Source organism: Coffea arabica, chromosome 9c (genome assembly GCF_036785885.1).
Source record: "Coffea arabica cultivar ET-39 chromosome 9c, Coffea Arabica ET-39 HiFi, whole genome shotgun sequence".
Lineage (NCBI taxonomy): Eukaryota > Viridiplantae > Streptophyta > Magnoliopsida > Gentianales > Rubiaceae > Coffea > Coffea arabica.
The window spans coordinates 31,773,901-31,801,291 of record NC_092326.1 but is presented as its reverse complement, the minus strand read 5'-3'; the positions used below and the strand labels follow the sequence as shown (position 1 = coordinate 31,801,291).

The window sequence follows — 27,391 nt, the reverse complement described above, 5'->3', positions numbered from 1 at the left end:
GTCTTGTCGCTGACCTTGATCCAATAGTTAAAACTTGTTGATATTTACCTCAAGATAACTTGGTCACGTATGTGGTCTTATGTTGGTCGGCTCGGAAAATAATGGTTGTGTATGGATTATGAGTATTCTATTAAATAATTTGTGGTTATTCGGTCAAAGACTTTGACCGAATAAGAATAACTGAATCTCGTATGGATAGTCGATTTAATGAGAATACAATATAGGATTCGTGTTTGGATAGTATATTGTATTCTTGCAAGTATTAAATTTTTTTTAACCACAGCTTTTTTTGGTTATATCACATTATTCACCTCAAATTGCAACCTCTTTGAACCACTCGGTTGACACTATGTGCATTTATTTTGCAGGGGCTAAATAGTTCTTCATAAAATTACGATATACCAAATTTAATATAGAATACAATACTTTCAATACAGACAACCTTGGCCAGTCATTTGTGAAGCAAGCATAGAGGAATTAGGAAACATACAGACGAAAACAAGCAAATTGTGGGAATTTGCCCATTTTTGCTACAGTACTTGGATTAACCTTATTCGCATCACACTAGTATTAACACACAGCAGTCATTCACTACAAATCCCTCACCTTCGTCTCGCACTCCGATACGCATTCCACATTCCATTTGCCATTTCATCTCTCATTTCATGCCATTCATTGACCTCTTGTTGTGAGGCACTTAAGGGTTGAATTTCTGGCATAGGTGGGACCCCACCTTCTCCTTCGATATCCATCTCCTGATCATGATCATTGAATATGTCATCATCTGGCAATTCATCTCGTATGAAATTGTGTAGAGTACAGCAAGCTATCACCACATTTATTTGTGTACTCATATAAAAATTAGGTACAGGACCGCGTAGGATAGTGAATCTCCTTTTAAGCACCCCAAAGCATCTCTCAATTACATTTCTAAGTGATGAGTGACGAGTATTGAAAAGTTGCTTAGGGGAGGAAGAGCCACGTCGGCCCTGAGCAATTTGTCGAGGTGTTCCACGATAAGGTGCAAGAAATCCAGGAATATTTCTGTATGCCGAGTCCACAAGATAGTATTTTCCTACAAACAAAGTGGAATGAAGGTCAAATATAAGTCAAAATACACTACTACTTCTCCCCCCCCCCCCACTCATACACTCACATACTATGAAAGCATATAATTGGACAAAAATTTGACAACAAAATATTGTCGTGCACCTGGAGGGGGCATCGGAAAATGTTTAGGTCCTGTTAGTGCTCCGTCCAAGACGCGTGCATCATGGGCGCTTCCTTCCCAACCAGCATAAATATATGAAAATCGCATATCAAAATTGCAAATGGCTAGTACATTTTGAGTTGCTTGCCCATGCCTATTCGTATACGCCGCTTGCTGTCCAGGTGGCGGATGTGCTGGAATATGTGTACCATCTAATACACCTACAGCATTCTAGTAGATTTGATATGCTAGTTAGTAAATAGTAAAGTTGGACATGATCATTGAATATTGATGCTTGAGTGTTGGTACAAAAGGGTAAGTAATACTTTATATAAAAAACATAAATTTTTTAACACAAAACTTTACCGTAAACCATTGGGCAAATCGCCTATCGGTGTAAATCTTTGGATGAATCTCGTTTTGTATTTTTCCCAACTCACAAAGCCCCCGCAACACCTCATGAATGTTCCTGCAGATGGTTTCCGGGGAATGTTGGAATCGTTCAACGAGGCAGCGCATTCGATGATTGTGACTCAACATGACGTCATGCACACTGCTTCCTCTATGAGCACTCTTTTCTGGGGATTTTGTGGTACATATCCCCCACTCACAAGAATGTCACATAAGCGCATGAAAGAATCCACCGTTACTCTACAGTTCTCAAGTACTCTTGCAGGATGGCCATCAATCACTTCTTGCACATACGCACGGCCACTTAGCATGCTGTTTCTGCATGGTAGAGGCAATATATATCCTGCTAGACGTTCAGACACAGGGTTGAATAGAATAACCATTGCCCATTGGATTAGTTCCCAGTCATCGTCATCATCATCAACATTATTCGAAGACGATCCCCAAGTATTCCAACTATTATCCATACTTCTATTTTTGGCCGCCTATGAAACCTGGTACACCATGGCTCAAAACGAAACTTTAGCTAATATACTAAACGGATGACTCCAAAGTCACATATATAACTGGGCCTGTAGAATATAGTAATACACCAGTTACTTAGCTAATGTACCTTAGCTAATAAATTTATCTAGTTTTGCAGAATGTTTAAATAGATTTAGCTAATATACCTTAGCTTAGACAAAGTAATGGCCGGTGGTAATATTTTGTAATAGTAAAAAAAAAAAATCAAAAGCAATTTTTATAGTAATATATCCCAGCAAATATTTTTAATGGCTTAGCTAATAGATCTTATCTAATAATTTTGTAATAATAAAACTAACCAAAAGTACTAGACAATTGGGTTGGCCTGCGTCTTCTGCATTTGGCCTTTATAGTACAAGACAAGTACGTGGCTAAAATGGGCTGCCTCTCTGTTGCAGGTTCAAATAAGGATGCTAATAAACTTATATCAATTGCCAGGGACTTAAATGAAGCACTACGGGATTGGAAAGTAGAAGATATCAACCCAAAACTTTTGCATGAACTGCCTCTTGGTGCCCGAGCTGTTGTAAATCCCATGGCTGTCATGGTTGGCGGTATTGTTGGTCAGGAGGTTGTGAAGGCATGGTTTGAAAAGTTTCATCATCTTTTGCAGGTGATATATAATTTGTCTTTGTTAATAGTAAAAATAACCAAAAGTAATTTTTAGTAATAAACCGTAGCTAATATTTTTTAACAGTACAAAATATCCAACAATTTGTATAGTAATATACCTTAGCTAATATTTTTAATAGCTAAGGTAATATACCGTAGCTAATATTTCTAATAGCTTAGCTAATATACCTTATCTAATATTTTTTAATACTCACTCAATGAAAAGTAATTTTTATACTAATATACCTTAGCTAATAAGGCCTTAGCTAATATTTTTAACAGTACAAAATATAGAAAAGTAATTTTTATAGTAATAAATCGTAGCTAATATACCTTAACTAATATATTTTAATAGTAATAAAATCCAAAAGTAATTTTTATAGTAAATCACTGTGAGCTAATATACCTAAACTAATCATTTTTTAACAATAAACCCAACCAAAAGCCTAAATGTTTTAGTAATATACATTGGCTAATATTTTTAATAGCTTAGCTAATATACCTCACCTAAGAGAATATACCTTAGCCAATATTTTGTAATACCAAGAAAAAACAAAAGTAATTTTTATAGTAATATACCGTTGCTAATATACCGCTGGCAATATATATAGTTTACCTAGAGTTTGTAACTCAACTCCTTAGCTATCACCACACTACTGTTTCGGGAGCAAAAAGGATGTCGATGAACCAGAATTCCTATGGCTTGAACGCTGCTGAATTTCTGATATTAGTAGCTGGATATGGGAGGCATGTACACACTGCTATAAACTTATGGCTTTATAGAAATTTGATAGTGGTCTCGGGGAACCCAACCAATTTCACCTACCAACATAGACATGTTGACATACTTTGAATGGTCACGACTGGTTACATAAATAAAGCTGCAACCAAATAGTGGATTGCGTGTCGGCACCTGTTTCTGATTGATAGATCACTGATGCTCGGACAAATAAGCACGCGAAAACAGTAGTGATAAGAACTTAAAGGGCCATTGAATATAGGAAGTAGTATCCCGGATATCTCGTGAACGTCCAAATACCCATGTGCAATTCCTACAAAGTAGCTAGCGGCCAAAGTAGCCACTATATAACCCACAATCAAAAAAAGGAAAAGAATCTAGCACATTAGTAGTCATATGCACACCTTAGCCAGGAGGTACAGACGTTAGCCAGCATGTGTTATTTCCCAATGAAAATAGTAGTCATAACTTTTGCTACTGGAAAAAATGTCAGATGTCTTGTGTGGGTGTCAGTAGTCCATGCTTGTCATATATAATAGCAATTGCTACTGGAAACCATCTAATGTATATTCAAAGTCACATATGCTTCGTAGAGATGTTAATACAAAGGATCTCTATATATATAACAAAGGGGCCTTTATGTATATATTAATACAAATGTAACTTAACTATTTCTAATAGCTTAGCTAATATACCTTTGCGGCCAAAACCCAATGCAATCAACTAAGACCATTCCAGTCTCCCTATGTAAAGAAAACACTCTAATATATGACATATATAGCTAATATAATTGCATTAATATTATCCAAGTAACCATATAAATGAAGAAAATACCCCACTCACTAGCAAATCAGTGTAATGGGAGTAGTAATAAGCATTGAACTATAAAAAGATAGTACATCAATAGCAGAATGTTCATAAGCCGCAGGGTGCAAAGCCTCAAATACAGACATAGTGCAAGTTTATGTCAAATGGAAGCAGATTACATATACTATCCGCAAGACTGGGATTTTTTTTTTGTGCACAACAGCAATCCAAAATTTGTCCTCCAGGACACAGTTATATAACCCAGCCAAATTTACTGAAATATCAAGCAAGGAAATTCAGTCTAAAGCTGCCTATGCAGCAGCTATTTCGGATCAAGAATGGTATCAGCATACCAATACTGGAAGCCTTCATCCGACTGCAGAAACATGTGGCACCACCTCTCACTATTTTCAAATTGTTTCATGCACGCAAGACGTTTTCGGGACCACAGTTCAACGGGCTCATGTTTTAGGTATGATTTGTCCCAAACTCTTAGCGCTGCTACGCACCACTCATTTCATCGGATGTTTTCATCAATTTTGATCTGAGACAGTTTACCAATGTTCGTTGCTGCGTCTCGAAGAGCTTCCCCGGTCTTCTGAGACTTAGTGCTCCTTGAACCATCGAAGGATGATGTCCCACGACTCGATACCGGGCGCTTACCTGGCCTACTAGCAACGAATTCAACTTCTTCATCCCGAACTGGAATATACACATCCTCCCCCCAGAAGTCTGAGGTCGGTCCGTCAACCTTTGCCTTCCCCTTTCGCCTTGATGCAGCCCCGGTAGTCTTTTCGGCAGACCAAGGAGAGTGGTGGACGTCACTCTGAGCAGAGGATTGGGCATGCTTTCAGGTGGCTGTTCGGCTCTCAAGAATTTCTCCCAATTCGTAGAAGCAACCGCAGCTGCGGCCTTCTTTGAACCTTGCATAGAATTTGTTTTCCTGCAAGGTATGTGAAATGGGCAACTGGTTCAACTAGACAAGCAGATACAGTTTATATAAAAAGCATTCTTGCTGTGTACTTCTAAGCTGGTACTTCAAATAGCTATTATACACATGATCAGGCCAGCAATCGGCCATGATAAGGCCAGCACCGAAAGAAATATAGGCCAGCATGTGTAACAGATTGAATACTACCAGTCACAGCAACAAAGCTGTCAAAACCAGTCACAGCTAACATATGAGACAGGCCATATTGGCTTACTCACAATGTACATACAAACTACTCAATCTTACCCCTTTCTAAGTTTTGTTTAAGCAACAGCAATGGTACTTTTTATCCTAGGTAGCAACAGCCCCTCCTCACAATTAGTCAGAGTTCATATTTAGGAATATACAAAATTATAGTCCTAATTAATGCAAGTGTTTTATGCAAAAAGATATACTAGTTAATAAAGGAACTTTTTAAGAATCAAATTTTTTCTGATTATCTATTAGATAGTAATTATAATGCTTAATCTTTACATGTGTATAATGAATTGGATTAAAATCTTCTATTCATTAATCTGATGCAGTCAACTAAGTTTTCTTTAAGTAAACAGCTCCAAGCTAACAGTTAAATTAGCAGTGCTCGTTGGAGACAAAAATGTGACTTAGCATATTAAAGAAATGTAGGCCACCAATCAAGCATAATACGGCCACCTTAAATTATTATTGTAACAACCTAATTGATACATAGGAATTTCTCCCCCCCCCCTCCACTGTCACATTTAGGGGCAGTCGCAATCAATGATTAATAAGGCAGCCTCCAAACATAGCAAGTATAAAATCAAAGTACCCATCTATGCTTCCCAACCCAGTGCAGCAGAACTGAAACACATAAAACTTGTCACAGCAACTGCTACATAAGTCATAATTTCAGGGATCCTCTATCAATGAAAGGGCTTAATATTCCATTGTCTCTCACCAAACACACAGGGAAATATATCTATCAAAGGTTAAGGGCAATTTGGAATACAATTAATAGAGACATAGAAGAAGTTTACCCGCTTTAGAGCGCTCCATTTTTCCTTTGTAGCCTGAAAGCAGAGGAGCTCCGAATTAAAGCCAACTCCCGTCTCTGCCGTTGTCTGGGACATCCCCGATAAGCGGACGAAACACTTCCACTCGGATTCCATCCTATAGAACTTTGAACGATATTGCTCCCACCTCAAATTGACGTGGCACTTGTCGTTCATGTGTAGGGTAAGATGGTGCCAGTTTGACCTGCCCTTTTGGTGCTTGTCCTAAGCACCATTCCTATGCCACTCCACAAGTGTTGCAACGAAAGTTGCCTCAAGTGTAGGGTGATTTTTCCAATCGGCTACTTCAGAATCATCATTCATCTAATGCAATAAACCAGAAAAGTTCATAGTAAATAACGTTTAGATTGTACAAGGAAACAGAAAATTCAAAGTGAGTGCTGGAACTTCAAAGTAGGAACCATTTCCATACCTTTACGAAGTAATTTCTCGCGCAAGCACCCAAATCGTTTGAACCGCTCTCGGAATGTGCTTGTTGGACTGCATGAAAGCAAAATATAAAAAATGCTTTCTTATTTGGTTTAACAAATAAACACAAATAGGCATTCAAAGCAGTACAGCAATCCCAAGCTAAGAATTTTTAGCTGAACAGATTATGAGATCATTAACGAATGTATAGAAATTGAAAATAATAGCAACCAAAACCAAAATCATATATGGACGAAGGTCGTACCACTGCTCTTTTGTACTCGACGGCGCTTATGTGGCATATAAACGTGGCAGCCACAAAAAATGGCGGACCTAACAGTCACGCACCAACTGGCTGCTTTAAAGAAAAAAAGGGCAGCAAAAAAGAGATGTTAGTGACGAATGGCTGATAGTAAAACCTTTAACCAACCAGCAAACCTATTATGATGCCTTTAATTGGACAGAGACCTTTTAGACTCTACATTGTCGGGAACTACAAGTGTAAGTATTAATCAAGCAACTTAGGATCCAAAATGCAGGTATGTGGATTAGCCTGGTCAATTTTTAAATCTTGAATAGCTAAGGCAACACTTGCTAGAAGAATACATATAATTTGAGTGAAGTAAAATTCATCTCGACCAATGCACAATTGCTGATGTAATGAGAAAAGGTTAACTAGTTCATTTTGCAGCTAAACCAAATTTGGATATAGGAAAAATAAAATGGACATGGAAACAACACCAAATACAATGAACATTTTCTTCTAGTATTAGGGTGAAAAGGACCTTTAACCATAAAAACATCTATTCAGATCAAGAAAAGTTCACTAATAGGTGAATTGGTATTTCAAATGACATGAAAGTATCGGCATTCAAAATAACCACTTTAAACTATCAAGATGAGCATAAGCCTGCCATTATAAGAAATTGTACTCTTAATAATTCATAACCTATGACAATAGCCAAGCCCCCGCTCTTCTTCAATGGCCTTGACTAGGAGGAGGCATTTAAGGTTCTCCCTGTTTGCAAGATCTGAAGTTCGAGGCCTTGCCTAATAGATTGGGGTTCAGAGAGGATTTGGGGAGTGGGAAGCAAAAAATATATCTGGGGCAGTAAAAGAAGAAAGAAAGCTAGCATAGCGATAGCTTTCAGGTACAGAGATTAAATTGGGGGGAAAAATCCTGATTATGGATACTTCTCATTTCAGAAGTTGAAGTTAGAAATACCACAGTTCTACGAAGCCCAATGAGTTGCAAGCCAGGTAGGGAACTTCTTGAAGGAAAATTCTTCCATTTTTTGTCCGCATTAATTCTCAAGAAAATAAAAAACAACACTTTGTTCGTGATACTAGAAATTCTATAATTAAACACAGGAGCTTGATACAATTGTTTTGTTAAGAGCAGGCCGTCGCTGTGAAGGAAATCGAAGAATCAAATACTGCTGCATATTCATGTTGAAACAAATTGCAGATTCTACAGGGAATCTAATTTTGTAGGAGCTACCGAACCCTAATTACAATACAAAAAAAGACTCAGGCACTGCACATACCCATTCACTACTTAACATAATAACCAACTGGAATGGATCAGGAGAAAATTGGAAGAAAAAATCCCATCTTGATTCACAAGACTGGGGAAACATACCTTGAGGCTTAAAGGTTGGAAGCCACGCACATAATCAAAGTCCAATTAGATTCACAGATGGACGGCGCCGGAAAAATATCTCAGCCGCTGGTGTCGCCGCTGAAGCTTAATTGAAGCCAAATTTGACAGCTACTTCGGATCCGTTCTTCTTGTTAGTGCATCATGAAGAGACAAGTTGCTTGTTACCTCCTTGGCATTCTAATTTCAAAACCCTCGGCTGAGATAAATGATATGTCAGTAAGAGGTTGGGGGTGATGAAGAGGGGGAGTAAAGAAGAAGAGAAAGACTAGAGGCTAATTTGTCGGCTTCTCCTGACAAAAGACAAACGGTCTGAATAATACGCAAGTGCTTTACTGTTTTGGACTGAAAAAGTTTTCTGAATTATTCGGTCAAGGAGGCGTGTAAAATAATTTGAATTTACTGTTCTAAAATATAAAAAACCAAATACCATATGTCCATACAAAGCCATGCTTGTGGCTTACTTGGATCTTGAAAACTCATAAGCTTCCCCTCAAAAAATTTTCTTGTTTGTCTGAGTTGATAAGTAGTCAGAAATTCTTTTCATCTATCAAAATGAATATATGCAAATAAAAAAAAAAAAAAAAACTTGACCAGGTTTATGTGCAATACTATTGGATTTTAGTTTAAAGGTGCTTAAAGGAAACTGGTTATTATACATAAAATTATCATATAATTAGGCATACTCAATCAAATTAATTATTCCTCTTCTAGTCTTTTCTTCAATCTAATTTTAATTTTTTATTAAACACACTTTGAATCCCTTTCAACAAGCCCCATAGCAATTTCAAGCAATTTTTGGAGAGAAGGTGATAGTGTGATACTGCAAACAACACACATCTTTAAACAGCAAATGGGGCAGTACACCATATTGTACTCACCTTCACATGCACATGCCAATTTCAAATGCCCCTCTAGATACCTTCCCTCCTAGATGAGTCATGTCAATTTTAATTTTGAACTCAGGTTCCAATTTCCCCCGGTCAAAAATACATTTATCTCATCCCACAAAAATTAACCCCACCCCCAAAAGAAAAAGAAAAAGAGAAAATAGAATCCTCAACTATTCTTCCATAAAATCCGGCAATTCTTCCTCGCCCATAGCAGCTCTTCCTCGCCCTGGATTCTCCTGCTGATCAAGAACCTCTTGAAGATTAATTTCCTGCAAGATCGATGACCATCCATGATCTGCATTCAGCCAATCGTCGTACTGATAATCCCCCATATCATCCACTTCTGACTCTCTAGCATGGAAACATTTCTCCACTCTATGCCCGATTCGACCACAGAAGTAACAGAATTTGGGAAGCCGTTCATACTTCAAGAAAGCAAATGATTCAACTGCTTGAGATGGTAGCCTAATCTTCAACTCCTTTCTTATTGGTTCCATAGTGTTCACCAGTGCTCGTACTCGAAAAAATCTCGCCCCGCCTTGAACTTTCTCCCTAATCTGAACCACTGAACAACCATTGAAGATTCCACCAATCATCAACCCGACTTCTTTAGTGTAATGTTGCCTAGGAAGACCAGTAACATGAATCCAGAAATGTGTCCGATGAAATTCCTCGTCAATAACATCTTTGCCAAATCTCCATCTATGAAGTTTCAGGAGGTTATTTCCAAACCTCCAACTGCTTTGACTGAAAACCCTGTTGAGATCTTGTCTATACTTGAAGAAAAATTGGTACACGCCATCATTGAATCTTCGAACCGCAAGACCATCCTTGTTGCAGTTCCAGGCCTTGATCATTGTGTTTCTTAGCCCTGCAATGGTTACATTCACAGCCACATTTTTCTTGTCTGAGAACAGGCTCCCGTAGCAGCTATTCTTGAGCTCCATTAGAGATCTAAGGTTGCCTGATTCTTGCTTTGTTAGTTGAGAGCTATCTTCATCAGTTAAACAGAGTGAGGCCATCTTTTGCAGGATTTCATTTTCCATGGTTCCTCAAATTGCAGCTCCGGTTCAGATTTTTGGTAACAAGTTTTGGGAGAAAAATGTGTTTGAAAGTCTGAGACCCTAGGAAACTAGCGGGAGAATGCTGGCCAAGAGAAGTTAAAACGTGGAACAATACCTTTGGTAGGTGCTACAATGGACGAGGAAGCTCCAAGGACTGCTAAGCATTTTTGTTCCCGTTATTTTTTTTTTTTTTTTTTTTGTGGGGGTTTGGTGGGTGTTGGGGATTTTTTTGTTGGGGGGGGGGGGGGGGGTGGGGGGGTTGTTACAACATCCATTTGTTAAACCCAAAAAATAAAAGTTCCACAGTCCATTTTTTTTTTAAGGGTAAAACAAAATTTCTTTCATTTAACTCATAGATTTCAGCTTTGATTAATGAAAGAGGGAAATCATCCCGCTAGATAGTTCCACATTCCAACCAAGAGAGAGTTTTACTAACACATAGAGATAGGCAAATTTCAACTTCCACAACATGGAAGATTTTACATTTTTAAAAGGTTTTACAAAACATCCCGAGCTTGTCTAACAAATTGCCAAAATCAGAAAAATTCACCTCATCAAAATTCATTTTCTGAACAATAATTCAATCTTGAATGATTAAAATTCATCTAGGTAAATTATGAATGATTAAAATTCATCGAAGGCAAATGCTACTTTTTAATGATTAAAAAGTGTTACACCCAAATTCAATTTTGAATGGTTAAAATTCATCTCAGTAAAATGCTAGTTTTTTTTTTATGTAAAGTAATTTACCCTATGAAAACCTTGTCAAGGCCTATCAGCTGCACCCATTCGGCTATTCCCTCTACCTAATTTTGTGTACCTGAGTTCTCCCTACACTTCTTTCTTTAGGTTTTTTGATACTGATCGTACAAAATGATTAAATGAGTGACCTTGAAAATTAAACAACTTTAATTCGCTCCTCGGTCTAAAGTTACGAATTGATAAATAAGTAGCCCTATTAATTGCCGCACCTATGCAACAAATTTTGCCCGGTGATGTCTGCTAATCTGTAGAACACATTTTCTAAAAACAAGAAATTTTTTTTTGGCTATATCTAATTAACAACAGATAAATTACATGAGAAGAAAGAATGCCACATGCAATACAAAAAAAAAAAAAAAAAAAAAAAAAAAAAAAAAAAGGTCTAAGGCAAAAGAATTTACCCAGTTTTGAGATTGACAAGACAAATCAAAAGAAAATCCCCTCCCCACAAAGAAAAATAAGAAAAGGTGAAACAAGACGGAAGGACAACCAAGCAGGATACGCCCCTAATGCAGCCTAGTTAGCTCTTCCACTCTTTTCATAAGTTCCTCCACTGAAACATTCATTGCCTTCGAAATCTCCTCCATCCTATTTCGACTAAGATCAAGGAATGATTCTATAAGATCTCCATCCAAGAAATTTTTTGATTCCACCGTTTTCTTCTCATTGCAGAATGATCTCCACTGTTCATGACTCAAACCTCCCACACCCTTTATCACCTTCCTCAAGGTTGCCTGCAGCTTCTCCAGGAAGGTGTACTGCTCAAGAGGAAGAGACGCGATTACGCCAATAACACCATTAACTGTCCCAAAAATGACCGTCGGAATCTGCCCAACATCAGAATCCGGCAATCGCATGACAAGAGAACCATGACGGAACCGATTGACAAATTCACCCAGGTGGTATTCACCAGCCACCTCAAGACGACCACGCTCCTCATCAGTAGCACCTTCACTATTTTTCCGCACAGTGAACAGATTGAAGTTGTTCTCTGCACCTAGGTAGATGTCATCATCAAGAATCTCAACTGCTGACATCCAGTTCGCGTTATAGTCACGAGCTCGCTCCTCAATAGCACCCTCCTCATGCTAAAATGTGGAACCAAATCAAGAACGTCATCATTATAGAACTATATATAATCCACTAGAGTCAAACAACATGTAACTGAACACCCGTGTGGGATAGACAAATATTCACCAAAAAGGCCTTTAACAGGACACTTCTCTCACCTTGTAAATTAACAGTGAGATTGATTTCATCAGATCACCTACGACAATAAAATCTCCACGAGTTTGTACATAAAGGGCAAGGATGTGACCATGATGTCCACATTCCGACTGCAGTTCATGGGTACCATCATCTCGGAGCATCCATTTATACAACTGTATCTTCTGATTAATAGCAGCAAGCAGTTTCCCATTAAAAGCATTCAGGGAGTACACAGCTCCCTTAGTCTCTTTCTCAGCAATTAGCTGGAGTTTTCCATCTTCAACAATGAAGACAAGGATCCGGCCCTGCAATGATTCAAAAAAGAAACATAGCACGAGATCAAATATCAAAAAATCAGGAGGGGGAAAAAAAACTTTTTAACTGTACGCGACAGACTAGTAATGGAAAATCAAATCCCTCACTAAAACACATTGAAACTATAACAATCATGAAAGCATAAGAAGGCAAAACGATGCTTTGATTTCTGATCAAGATCTTGGTTTTCAAATACAAATCAATAGAAACCTTGTATAGGCACTGGTTTCACAGAAAACCCTAAAGTTCCACAAAAAGAACTCAAAAAGGAAAAAATTTCAATCAATCATGAAAATCTTGACTTAGAAATCACTGGTTAATACCAATATTTAGAAGCCAAACCAAAACTAGAGTTCTAATTAAGTAAAAAAAAAGAAAAAAAACATTGTGCTGAGTAACTAAACCAAGTAGAAATTAAACTACGCCAAAATCTCAAACTTAGAAAGAGAATAAAAAACAACCAGCACCATCTGGCGGAAAAGGACGAGCTATTTCACTATGTGAAATGAAACTCAAACCTTCACCACAAGAAGGCAATAAAAAACTAACAGGGAAAAAAGAGAAGAACAAATAGGTTGATGCAGAGAACTAACCTTGGTTGGTTCATTCTCCTCTGGCATTACATATGCAGTGCCAACGCAATAGTAAACATTGATATCATCAGAAAAGGAGCAGCTAAGTATTGAACAAGCATACTCATACTGGTCAAGTGGATAAGAAGATATAAACTCAAAAGTTTGGTCATCTATCAAGCGTACAAAATGCATTTCTGCATCTTCTGTACTTGACTGATTGTACTTCAAACTACATATAGCAAAGGTCCTGGTCTGCTCCTGATGACATATGCGACGAGCATGCTCTCCAAGTTGGATGGTGCGAATGTGAAGTTTTTGAATGTCATCTATAGTACCAATTGTTAGCTCACCTTCTCTTGCAATTGCAAGACTGTTACACAAAAGACTGAGTCAATGAAATTCTTAATTGGACAAAATGATAGATAGTCTTTCACCAAAATAGAAAAATTATTTCCTATTGCTAAAAGAACTTCATGGTGCACCACAGCAGGAATGGAAATTTTAGTTCATTGAAAAGAACTAATAAGTCTCTGTAAAATCACATTATATAATTAAAACAGATGTCTCAATATAGGGATACACAATAAGCATATCACTAAAGAACACCAAGTTTCAATTAACCGCAAGTTTATCGTAAGTGCATGCAGTATATAAAATAAAATAAAATAAAATAAAAGAGAAATTGAAATCGACCATCCTCCAAAATACAGAACAATATTCATCAGAAAAGGTACAGAAAACTGTAAGCAACATCTTTCCAACTTTAATAGCCCATAAAACCAACAGAGAATCCATAGTTCATTGTCTCCCCAGATGAATACTCTCTTGTTCCTAAGAAGTCTCAGTCCTTCCCACGACGATTCATACACAAGCATTAAAAATGTCTTATTCAAATAAGCCCTCTTCAGTATGAATGGAAGATCTTAAAAAGCTGAACACACTTAGTACTAAAATAAAAAATAGGCAGCATTCTTCATTGAAATATCTATACTATTTGCCCAACCAGATTTACATTCCTGAGAACCTGCCCTAACATACCCCACCCATCCCTTTCAGAATAGTGTAAAACTGATCTACGATACTACCAAGACCTGATTCCTACTTCTAACTGAATATAGAAATAACAAGAACATTAACAAGCAATTTATTAATCAATTTAAAAAATTTGCACATTAGGTGGCCACATACATGCCAATTGGCAACAAAACATTTTCACGACAGAGATGAAATATTCAAACACAAACCTGTCAGGAAAAGCTGCAGAGTTGAAAGGACACATGTAACTGACTTCCCTTAGGTTCACATTGCTGTACAATAGTTTCTTGTTGCTGCTGTAAATTACAGTTGGCCTATCAGAAGCAGCAAAGACATGTGTTGCATTCTTTGATGAGAAAGTGCGAAGTGTTATGGGTTGCGTTCCAAGAGAGACCTTTTTCCGATCTGTTAACTCGCCAGTATTCATGTTCAGGACAAAATTTAACAGATGACCATCTCCAAGGGCACATAGCAAGTAAGATACCTAAATGACACCAACAAAAGCTACTTTAAACAGATACAGGGGAAAAATGAATTAATAAATAGTTACTGACACAGAATAATGCAGCTACAATTTTAAGTATGGCAAACTATTGCATAATTAAGCAAGGATTCAATTACAATGCCACATCACACGTAATGGAACATCATATTATTTCATACTTATCAAAAATGATAATCAGAGCTAATGAACTACTTTGGATTCTTTGACAAATACAAGCAACCCACGAATTGTTATAGACACACAAGACAAATAGAAAAGACAAAATCAAGAGGGAAAAAAACAAAAGGAACATACCCCCTCAAAGGAACAGAGAAGAACAGAGCGAGGAATTATCTCTCCTCCCAAATGCTCCTTGGTAATCAGATTTAAGTCAGGAAGGGAAAAAATTCTGACACTTATATCAGTCCACATTCCAACTGCAGCTATGTGACTATGATTTGGATTTTCACCAATTGGATTTACGTCCAGGCATGAAATATCATACTCTAGCTGAGCATGCTTTACTTCAGTCAGCACTCCATCACCAATTTCCAAGTACACTAAATGACCACCGCCAGTAGCCAATAAAACCTGTTAAGAGCAGGTACAACAATATTAACCAAACAATGATAAAAAGCAAATCAAATTGGATTATAAGAACCACAACTAACAAAAGAGATTGAAAACTGAAAGAAAAACTATCAATAAATTCTTATCTCTACCATCTAAAAACATCTTGATCACGTCTCTACAATACCAGCTTTCATAAGTAGTTCTTTCGTTCATTTATTTCTGAAATTCAAAAGCAGTCTCCTGAGAAACTTCTGATTCAGCATCACAGAAAAAGAGCCATGTTTGATGCTGAGGCATATAACTACTAAGCTAAAGTTAACTTTCTCAACAAAATACATTTCCATCCTTGAAAGCTAAAATGACAAAAGTGAGATACATATACCAGTCAAAATGCAGCTGAAGTTACTATGCTCGCCAAACTCATGGTAGCATTTATCTTGTCATCAAAATAGTTCTCGAGATTTTATTTGTGTTCAGTATACGGCTTTGAAGATTGTGGCAAGGTAAAATAACCAAAAAGTTGGTGGCCATTCTTTCCCCTTGCTCTTTAGGTTAGGGGTGATGGTAAATTTGGGTATTCCTACGAGTATCTGCAAGTTGGGCACTTCTGAGATATGTCTTGAATGTCGAAGGAACTAGGCAAAAAGTCCTGCTATGGTTTCTCAAAGAGATCTATGAGCAGAATTATAAGCCAATGCCACCTCTCTATAAATTCTAAAAATTTACAGGGCTTTTGAAGTTGGCCTTGGAGATCAACCTAGAGTGCTTGCCAATCCTTTCATCAGCTGTAGAGGGTATCAAAAGAGAATGAAGCTCATCCTCTTCATCATAAATGATCCACTTGCCCCTATATGGCCTGGACCATTAGGGAAATCCCAATTCATTGGGCCTTTCGATACAATCAAATAGAAAGTCCCAACGGTGCCATATTCTAGGAGCCCAAACTATGTAATTGAATAAATCCTCCTCTATCTATTGCGGGTCAAGGACTCCTTCCCCCTCCCCCTCTTCAAACTTCGATTAAAGAGAAATCTCTGGTCAAGGATAGAACGAGATCCACTCTGCATCATATCTAAAGGATTCTTTAGTTCGGGCCAAAGAAGCAATGTCACTTGATCATTATCAAACTGACTGCAATCTTTTTCTGTCCGTGAATATCCCACCAGAGCGCCTTCTACTTCTAATAGGCCATGAACTAGATCCGAATTGTTCTCAATGAGTCCATAAGAAGTGACCCATTTTTTTCATCAACCTTAGGTGGAGGGAGGGTAAGATAGGTGTTTTATTGATTAGTCTAGCTCAAATGCAAGGTTTAACAGTTTATAGACTGGTGGTAGTGCATCTGAAGAGCCTGCAAAAGCGGTTGATACTACAGTTGTTGGCTAATTAATGTCTCAACGTTTATTTTTATACCGAGGAATTGTTTCACAAAGTGATATGCATCAAGCTATCAAATGAATGCTAGAGTTCAATCACGGAATCATCAAATTTGATCATCAAAAAGACAAATTAAACAAACAAGGTTGGTTCTCAGCTATTTACATTTTCCAACTAATATTTACTTTTGCAGATTCAGTAGATTTAGATTCCTTTATGACCGTATGCACACAATAAAATTAAAAAGAATCTCTTGTGGTTCCTAACTTTAAAAGATAGGATGCACCATTAAGAATACTTACTATCTTTTCCAATTGGAAAATGCCCACATGTTCTACCTGAACAACAAGCTAATCCTAAAACTTGATAACTGGAACTCTAGCCTCTCTATCAAGAATCACAGAAGTATCAAGCGAGAGTTATGATCTAAAGTGCAAACAAGAAAAGGTGTCCATGTTCAACCTGAGTGGCATTAGCGGTTGCAACATTCACTGAGAATCCACCAGGAGCAAACCATTCATGTCGCAATTCTCTAGAGGTGGAGCTCACCAATCTTACTGAAGTCGAAGTCACCTGCAACATTCACCAAAAGAATTGAACATCTCAAAACCATATCAGACCCACTATATAATTCAAATCCAAAGAGACCCAACAATGACTGAGGAGACTCTTCATGAAACCCACTATACATAATGCTGTCCATACCCCCTGCACCCCCTGGCAGGTGAGCACATGGTAGAAAATTAATCGTGCTGACAAGAAAGAAACATATGCAAACTGCCCCAACATTTGCACGAAGAATGGGATGACTTCAGCATGGACATGATAGTAATGAAGTTTTACTACAGTCACTTCTCTGGTTCTGTGAGACATTCATAAAGCATGATAGTACAAACATGAAATCAACATTCTGAAAACAGTTATACTGAAAGATATTGAGTTCTATCAACCAAGAATCTAATTAAAAAGCATTGTACAGCTGGAAAGATGATATAGGGCAGTGTCATACCTGCACAAGTTGATTGAATACAGCATCATGGCAAAACAAAGTCTGAGCTTCAGAACAAAAACCTTCTATCTCAGTTTCCTCCAACTCATCCTCAAGATTCATTGCCAAAATGCGTGTCTCACTAATAAAGCTGACAACAAGGAAAGTGTCATAAGGATCATCAGTAGCTGACCTCAGTGACCACATTCCTTTGATGCCTTGGAGTTCCACAGATGCCTACAAGTGAAAAAAGATGTACCACAGCTTTACCAAGACAACAAAATGATATCCTCAGGGATTGAAGTTTATTTAGACATGCCAAACCTGTTCATTAATTCCAATGCCATTTCGAACTATTCGAAGGGAACCGTCTTTGTAGGCTCCTGAGCAAGTTACAACCTGGCCCTGACCTTGCCTCTCTAAATCAACCACACAGAAGTCGACAATTGGCCCCAAGTTGACATATCTTTCTAAAACTTCTACATAAGAACCTTTTGGATCAGGCTGAAGATTTAGCTTTATGAGCTGAATTGAAATCACACAACTTCATGTCAGGTTCATCTCCATAAACAAGGAAAAATTTGTGAAACTCAGGACAAGAGATACTAAAAAGATGAGTCCCAAGGGCCAATTGCTGTTCATGGGCATATACATCAGAGACAACATTGACAATAGCAACTAACTAAGCTAACATGAAGATGAAGTCGATTAATATGACACAAGATTATTATTCATATCAACTTTCTGTACCAAGGAATTGATAGACTTACTTTGACTGGTATACTTTCTTACCAAATAAAATGCAAAAGGGAAACTTACTTTTTTTTCTTGGACTATGTTAACCTTTCACAGAAACCAAAAATACGTGTTTGACTTCCATAGACACAGAAACATTTTGAAAAAGTTGAAGAATACAGCAAGCAAGAACTTGGAGAGGAAAAACCTGTGGTTGCATAAAAAATCAAAGGCTTTAAACTAGAGTACTGCACAGTTCATTTTCCTTCTATCAAATTCATGGAGTAAGTAGTTCAATTGATTATATTCCCTAGAACAAAGCAAGAATTTTATCCAGTTTTTCAAACTTCCAAGTGAAAATCCGCATGAGAAGCATACCTGTGAATCTCCATAGCTTGACCCAATGTATACAAAGGCATTGTCAAGATATGAGATTGTTGATGCAATAGAAGTTTCCCCCAGTAGCTCAATTTTGAGTCCAGTAACTCTATTTACAGATGAACAATAGAAATCCTTCAGACAACTAAAATGGATGTTCAGCACAAGGAGAAAGCCTCTCATTCCACAAATGAGATAACACCCAGATATCATTTGCTAATCAAGTGCTAAAAACGAAGACTGGATGGAAGGATAACACTCACTTCTCTTTCTCATGAGTTATTACCAAGAGGTGGAGTAGACCATTATGATCTCCAAGTAGGTATCGAGAACCATCAGCATCAACCCTTCCATAGGCTCTTGTAATTGACTTGAGAAAAATAACCAAAAAAATTAAAACTAAGAACTGAAAACACTCTGTGTCTTTTGTTTCATCCCCTAGGAAGGGTTTCTGCAGGATAGAAAGCATGATATGATTAAGCAGTTAGTGTTGACAACTTACAGGTCTAATAGGGATTGCTTTAAAAGCAGTGGCACTACAATACACTATAGTTTCTTCACCAATAATTAGAACCCCACAAAGAGGAGGAGGTACAGGTATTAGCAAATCAGCTCCATTATCAAGATTGTTCTGAGACCATGGTCCCTCAACAAAATCTTTATCCTTCAAAGCCACTTCGTAAGTTTTGATATGACGAGCATCCTTATTATCCTGCCAATAATATCAGGACAAACACCAAGTTTAAACATCTAAAGCACATAATTATACTTACAATAGAAAATATTATGAGACTCCACAACATGCATAGATAGAGAGACAGAGAGAGAGAGAGAGAGAGAGAGAGAGAGATGAGGGCAGCCATCTGAATCTTGGACTATAACTGAAAGAACTTCCATTAGCAGTTTGTATGGTTTCATGAAAGGCCAGATATAACACATTGCTGGCACATGCATCAAATATTAATCAACCAAATTATGAAAATCATACTATATACACAGAAAAAACAGAAAATCATATGATTATAGGTAATCAAGCAAGAAAAATTCATCTCTTTATGGCACAAAGACTACAAAGCTTGCATAGAGAAGTTTCGGGTGCATTGAGAATAGCAATGAGAAATTTGTTGCAAAAGCAAAAACAAAACCTGGTACAGAACAACTATCGTAGGCTTTGCGCAACCGTAAAGAAATTTGATATCCAAAACTTGAAGCTCTTCAAGCCTGGAAGCCATAAAAAACAAAATAAAAAAGAAAAAAAAAGCCAGTTTAGGGACACGAATTAGTGCATGCTATGATTAATTGGCTATGTATTAAGAAACAAACAGGAACCACTGAACAACACAATACATGATTTATCAAATGTATACGTATACTTGCAGCACTTCAACTGACTAGTATTTAGTTTCACAGGTAAGTTAACTAACACAAATAGAGGAATACAGGAACATCAAGTAAGCTATAACTGGCTTTAAACAAAAACAGTATCACTTTGGTTAAAAACATTGATAGGGTGCCAAATATGTGGCAACACAAGGGCAGATTTTGCAATCTAAAATTACGCCTATTCTTTCTAAAACGTCGATTACATTATGAAATTATTCACATTCTTGACAGGGTCCCATATCCCTATATTGGTACTCATTGCCAAACACATCAGAATCTTGATACGACACAGATTTCATCCCGCTGCATCTAAGGTAAATGGGTTCAAGAAAGTCCAGTAAAAAATCTCTGGCAACTATTCCATCTCACATGGGATATCTCCTCATCCCATCATGTAGTAATGAGTGCAAAGTGCGAGGTCAACCAATTAAACAACAACATAACATATGCAATCATCAAGCAAAAAGCATGCTCGAAAAAGTCAACTGTCATAGAAACTTTCGAATCATAGTAGCCATTATCTTCCATCAACTGAATTTCAAGAGATAAATCTAAAGGTTATCAAGATTCTTGCAAAACCTAATTCATAGAAAAATGTTTTTGCACCAAGCAGACTATCCTCTGAGAATAACATTTGGCATCCAAAGGAAAATATGGACAATACTAAAACTCAGACGGATGCAAAATTAAAACTACCTAATAACTCCACTCTTTAAAGACAATACTTACAAGCTAGACCCTGCAAGTATCTCCACATCTGTTTATACAAGTCACTCGTTTAAGAGATCTGTTAATAATAATCATAGAACTAGGGGCAAAAAATGTCCAACTCCAAAAGGCATTTCTTTTGGCCTTTTGATATAAGAAAAAAAATTTAATCAATATCCACCAAGAAGGTGTAACATATGCACATTGGCACACTCAAAAAACACCATATCCAATTAGGAGACTATTTTGATTCATTTGCCACTTAGACTACATTTTCACCACAAGTCAACTGAGAAGCACGATATTCTCTTTCCATTACCCAGTGCTGGTTTCTTATTTGTTTTTCTAGTTTGCTAGTACGAGTTTTCCTCTTTTATCTTCAGGGAAGGACTAAAACTATTATGCAAACTTGGCTCTGAAAAACTTTTGAGCATCTTCTTGGTTACTCCAAAGAAGAAGAAAAGTAACATCACCCAAGGAGAAGCAAAGTTCCTCCAGTATCTCCTACAAGTAAAAGGGCACCATGAACAATTTCAGACAAAAATCTGGGATCACCCAGTAGCTTGCCATGTTTGAAAAATCTGTATTACTAGTTATGATATCCATAACCAGAAAAAAGCTAAGAAAGTTAGATCTATCACGGTGCAGAAATTATCACAGCTAGTCTATTATCAACCAACTCCATATACGTAAGTCTGACATCTAGAAATAGTAAAGAAAATTGGAGAATACCTTATATTAAATGCTTCCTTGAGTTGGCCTTTGTTATCAAATGGAATAACCTGGCAACAAATAAAACAGTTGCCCACTACATCAGAGATCAAGATAGTGACGGCATCCATTTGAGTAATAAGAGTACCAAACAAGAGATAGAAATAAATCACTGGGAAGTATTATAATAATAAATTAGTGCACTATTCAAGATTACCTTAAATAATCCATCATACAAATGAAGCCCAATCAATCTGCAATCTGGGTCAATTATGCCGATCTGCAAAAACAAGATAACAATTCACATCGGAATTGGAAGCTTTCACCAAATATATATATGAAGACAGCTTCAAGTGCAAGTGAACTACTTTATGGGCAAGTAGTAGAGTACCTGACCATTGTCAGTGGGACGGCCTATTCGATCAGAAACATCCCCCATCGCTCTATTAAAACATCAGTCATTATGATTATATTACAGCACAACAGAACATGAGATATGATAGGATGTATTTGACTATGAAGTGTTACTTCTCAAGGAATCAAAATTATTGCTATTCAAAATCGACATTTCATGTGGAGAATTCCTATAAGAATTACATATTCTTTTGTTTAGATCGGATTATCAAGCACAGGAATAACAGAGATATTAATGATACAACCAAATTTAGCTATCTGACCTAGTAACTACTTCAGCAGCCTCAGGATCCCATTGAAGAACACAAAATTTATATCTTTCTGTTGCTATGAACAGAAGATCATGTGTTTCACCCTGTCAGTGCAAGAAGACAATACATGTAAGATTGATACACGTTTGACTTACATAAATGCTTAACAAAATTCAAGTCAAAAACTCACATGTGGTCGAAACAGCTCAAGTGTTGCAATTCTGCCATATACTGGCACATCCAACATAGGCTGCAGATAGACAAAATTAAACTCAGTTCCACAAAAATTTCCTAGGATTCTGAAGATTTTTAAATCACAAATTACAAAGCACATAACACAAAATACCACATTGACAAACAACCATCATATCTACTTACAGAAAATTTACTACGTAATCAAGTACCAGGGTCCAAATTTGCGGCAATCTCCCCACATCTACGCTCCCAAATTTGATGAATCATAAACCTAAATATACACCTAAACCTATACTTGTACCCATATTTTCTGAGTGTCGTTCTTTCGACAATTAATGCACATAAATATTGTAAATGTACATAAACATACAATTCCATGAGATTCTAGGTGATGCTAAATTTTTTAAATAACTCATTGTAGGCCTCTTAAATTGTCAGGGAAGCACAGCAGACTTGTGTTACCTTTCTGAAAGGATTCATTATGAATTTTTAACATTTAATGAAAGACATGCTATACAAGGAAGAAGGTTATCTTCTTCACAAACACAAATATGTAACAACTTGTAAATCTCATAAAAATAAAAATAAAAAAAACCCCACCTGTAAACCTTGAGGAGTGAGCAAATGAATCTCGATTCTTGTGCATTTCCTGAGAACATGTGGTAACATAAATAAAGTATTTGAGCAACAAATAACAAAAAGAAACATGGATCCCACTACTTAAAGACTTTCAAGTGACTATTACTGGATAGGAGGGTACACTCAATTGGTTCAAAAATAATCCCGTTCAAAAGTCAGAACAAATGCCCAAATAATGTATAGCCCAAAGTTACGCCATTTTCTGATTTTGACCATCAAGCACACACGCTTTTTCACACGCTTTTTCACAAATTTTCACGTACCAATTCACAATTCACCTGTATGCCGAATTAAAAAGAATTGACTGAAAACAAGCAAAAATGCAAACTTACAAACCAAAGAAAAAAAATCCCGACCAACAACAAAATTTTAGGTAGGAAAAGAATCATAATTATAACGTCTCTTCACTTATACAATTAAAATGCCATAATTCAAGTATGAGAAATTTTTTTTTTAAAAATCTGCAGAAACACAAAACAGCTAAAAATAAATAGGAGTCAATAAACTAACCAAAAATTCTTCATTTCTTTAATTACTGGGAAAAAATAGAGGCATAAAAAAGCTTACGCAATTATGAGATTGAGCTCCTGAGGACCGGTGAAATTGCCGACGCACGAGTGCGTTACATTGGTCGGCTTGTGCGCCGTCACCACATAGTTCCATATACTCATCTCTCTATCTCTCTATATCTCTCGCGCTGGAGATTTCCACTTTTCTTCTTAGTCTTCTTCTTTTTACTTTCTTAATCCAAAACCCTAACTTAATTCCTGCCCACTCTTTCTCTCTCTGGTATTTTATTATTATTAGATGTACAAATGGGAGTAACTATTCACTTTCCAGTGTGTGCAGTCATAGACCGAAGGTTTTCGTCTGGAGAGGTGAAAACGAAAGTATATAAGGTGGGTGCTGATTTAATTATTTAGTAACATCTGAGGTCGCTGATGGCGGATTAGGGAGAGAAGGAAAAGATGGACAAGTTTCAGGACTACACCCCGATAAAACGACACCGTTATGAAGAAATTTTGTCCTTCTTTTAAAAAAATAATAATAATAATTTGCCGGGGTCATGTGGAGGGGGCGGTTTGGGAAGCCACAAGTGTCAGAATCGTAAGAGAGCTTATGCAAATGGCGGCTATCATTGTTTTGAAAATTGGATTAGACTGATCAGTTCGACCGATCAGACTAAGAATCCATCATAACTCCGCTTCTATTCATATGTCGGGTTGATTGGAGTTAAAAATCGATAAAAATCGTTTGAACTCGGTGATTTTTGTATTTTTGCCTATTAAATTAATATATATATATATATATATAAGAATAGATTTTCTTTAATCCTAAAGACTAATTATTAAATGCTACATCCACTCACTTTCTTCTCAGTTTTTGCCTCTTATCAAGTTTGCATTTCTATTTTCTATTTTTCTGATTTCCTCCAAACTCCAAACTTCTTTTTTTTTAAGTTGCAATCTTTAAATCCGAAAAACTTGAATTAAAAATTTTAATTCACAATGTCTAATTCCCATGGACGCGAATTTTGTATAATTTTATAATATTGTGGTATTTTTGGGTTGGATTTAAGATTATTTTTTGGTAGATACAATTGAAATTGAAATAAAATTTATTTATTGCAAATTATAATTTAAAATTTTTATTTGTGAAAATCCAAGTCCTTTGAAAATATTAAACTTTTCATCATATAAAGTATTAAATTAGTCCATTGTGTGTCTTATTTTGTACATATATATATTTATATAAATTATTTTTTAAAAAAATTATTGAACTGGGGTTAAATCGGTCCAACCGGTTGAATCTCAACTCAAATACCTCACCGATTCAATTAATGGTCTAAGTTACAAAACATTGGAGGCAATCAATAGGGGCGTAGACAAACATTCGATTAACTTCTTCAGTATCTTAAGAGAGCTTATGCCAATAGCAGCAATCAGTGGGGATGTAAACAAATACTCAATTTCGAGTTCGATTAACTTCTTTACCTATGCTTGGGATTAACTCGAGATAATATAGGAGTTTAATTTTGACTGGATCTCACCCATAATAACCTAAACTAGGTTGAGCTTGATTTGAAACTTGAGCTCAAGTTCCATACATATAGGATTTTATTGGATACTAGGAGCAGAACACCGCGCAAATGTGCGGTGTGGATTTCACATATGCCCACAAAATACCCAGATATTTAAATAGATATAGTATGTGCTATAGTCAAATATAATAAATTGTTTATGTGATTATGTGCTTAGAATTTTACTGAGCAGCTGAAATAATCAAAGTACGTAGTAAGGAAATGTGCGTAGATAAAAGTTTTAGCTTAAGATAAAGTAGGAAAAAATTGGATAGGAAATGGGTCGAGGCAACAGTCAATAAAGATAATCAAAAATTTTCATCTTTACAAGTATCAGAAGCAAGACGCACAAAAAAGGAGAAACATGGCTAGTACAGTTGTTAGGAAAATAGAATGAATGAGAAGATAGGCAACAAGCTGGCTATCCCTAATTTTCTTTGACAATTTGCAAATTGAGTATATTATGGTGCATAGGAGCTTGATTCAGCATCATGAAATACTGTGCTGGTATATAAGGAAAGAAGGCTACATGAATTCATTAGAACTCTAACCATCCGAATACACATGAAAGGTGTAATACTGCGAAAATATTTTCTCGACTCCGTTATCATCAAAGATTAAAACAGTAAAGATTGTCTTTGATTTGGGAATAAATACAATTGATTTCATTATGTTGCAATCCATGCTCAAGGATGAAACTTCTCCAATTCTTTTTGAGCTTTTTTCCTTTGACACCAATTTTGGTAGCTTTGTTTCCTGTCTTGATGAGAAGAGTTGGAGACACGTCACCATTGACGTAGTAATAGACAAACCTTGGAATTTTTTGATAATGATTAATGAAAGTTAGATTGTAGAAGTGAAAACATAGATTCAGTAAAAAGAAATGGAACAATAATGGCAAAAAAAGGTAGTGAAAGTTACCTTGCTAATGCGTTGGGAGTAGTTGAAGAAAAAATCTGATAAAAGCAAACTGAATCAGTTAGATTTTGGATTAAATTTGATTTCATTGATGAAGCTACGTGCTATTGGATAACCATCGACTGCGGACAAGCTGCACTTATTCAGCAGATAGTGTATTAAGAATAAGAAGAGCACAAATGGATACATAGAGTAAAATGAAGCATATACTGGTCTTGTCTCTGTTCAACACCAGCCTGCAATAGATCTAGCAATAGAACTGTCCAATGTAAGTAAACTTGCTTCTGAAACTCACAAAAATGGATGACATCAAAAATGAGATTGCCACTATGTCAAAGTAACAACATATCATGTTTCTTAGTGATATTTTATGGCAGTATTCATCCCATCCTTCTGCAAATGAATGATCAGCGACTGTGATAAGCCATCTATAAGTTCCATATCTGAGAATGATTGTATTGCATTGGTGTCAACTAAGCAATAGTTCAAACTCGGAAGGCAAAATCTTAGATTAAGGAATAAAATAAGTAATGTTAAATGCAATCGCAAGACTTAAAATCTAAGTTTTTGAAATAAGATAAGCAAAGATAAATGATTGCATGTTAGTATATTATATATCACTACATTAGTTATTGAGGTTACATGAAATGCAAAGATATACCTACCCTTTGTGATTACATTTTAATATAAAAAAGTAGGCCATGAATCTATTGTTTGTTAAATGAGGGGTGGTTAAATTTTCTAGCATTAAACTGGGAACAAAAGATCAAAAAAAAGAAAATTGATGTAATAAGAAGAATATATGTCCATAAATCCTGATAGATTTTGTAAAACAAATGAAAATTGAAAGAATGAAAGTTACCTGCCTACAGTGATGCAGCTCATGATTATTTTCTTAACATTGATATTTCTTAGTTATCGTTTTCGGAAAAAAAAAAGAATATTTCTTAGTTGAGATAGAAAATTTATTCAACAACGGAGTGTTTATATATAAAGAATGCGTGGCTGATAGGTGAACTTTTTTAACATTTATTTTGATTCAGTCTAGTCTTCTATCTATTATTGTTATGCCAACTAGGGTTGCAAACAAATCAAACTGCTCACAAGTAGTTCCAGTCAAAACTTGACTTTAAAGTGCTTTCATGTAATTTATCAAAACTATCAAGCTTTTTTGCTAATTCTTCATCTGTGTCAAAAAAATACAACTAAATTCCAAATAGCTTATTGCCTCTATGGATTAGACCATTAAGAAAATGTTAAACTTAACCTTGAACACGAAAGGTATAAACACCCTTCGAGTTTTTTGTTAG

General features: G+C 36.4%; 1 protein-coding gene and 1 long non-coding RNA gene across 2 annotated transcripts; both read right to left on the bottom strand.

The window, feature by feature from the left end:
• Positions 1–4,319: 4,319 nt before the first annotated feature.
• LOC140014055 (uncharacterized) lies at positions 4,320–8,697 on the bottom strand. The gene is made up of 5 exons (XR_011820937.1): positions 8,377–8,697; positions 7,000–7,089; positions 6,739–6,806; positions 6,291–6,629; positions 4,320–5,247 (listed from the first exon to the last, which is right to left on the bottom strand). It is a non-coding gene; the product is annotated as an uncharacterized lncRNA (long non-coding RNA).
• Positions 8,698–11,370: 2,673 nt separating this feature from the next.
• LOC113708724 (DNA damage-binding protein 1-like) lies at positions 11,371–24,208 on the bottom strand. Its single transcript, XM_072064368.1, has 19 exons — positions 23,651–24,208; positions 23,045–23,093; positions 22,440–22,499; positions 22,262–22,353; positions 21,976–22,027; positions 21,802–21,864; positions 21,606–21,655; positions 19,928–20,003; positions 19,285–19,494; positions 19,046–19,152; positions 18,783–18,891; positions 17,994–18,194; positions 17,691–17,906; positions 17,144–17,254; positions 15,047–15,322; positions 14,457–14,731; positions 13,231–13,582; positions 12,343–12,627; positions 11,371–12,201 (listed from the first exon to the last, which is right to left on the bottom strand). Exons 1-19 carry the CDS (start codon positions 23,752–23,754, stop codon positions 11,620–11,622), a joined length of 3,270 nt encoding a protein of 1,089 aa, XP_071920469.1. The 5' UTR covers positions 23,755–24,208; the 3' UTR covers positions 11,371–11,619.
• Positions 24,209–27,391: the final 3,183 nt, after the last annotated feature.

Coding starts and splice junctions, on each gene's coding strand:
- LOC113708724 (XM_072064368.1), bottom strand. CDS start 23,754: ATGAGTATATGGAACTATGTGGTGACGGCGCACAAGCCGACCAATGTA. Junction 23,094..23,650: donor GAGCTCAATCTCATAATTGC/GTAAGCTTTTTT, acceptor ACATGTTCTCAG/GAAATGCACAAGAATCGAGA. Junction 22,028..22,261: donor GCTGCTGAAGTAGTTACTAG/GTCAGATAGCTA, acceptor ATGTTTTAATAG/AGCGATGGGGGATGTTTCTG.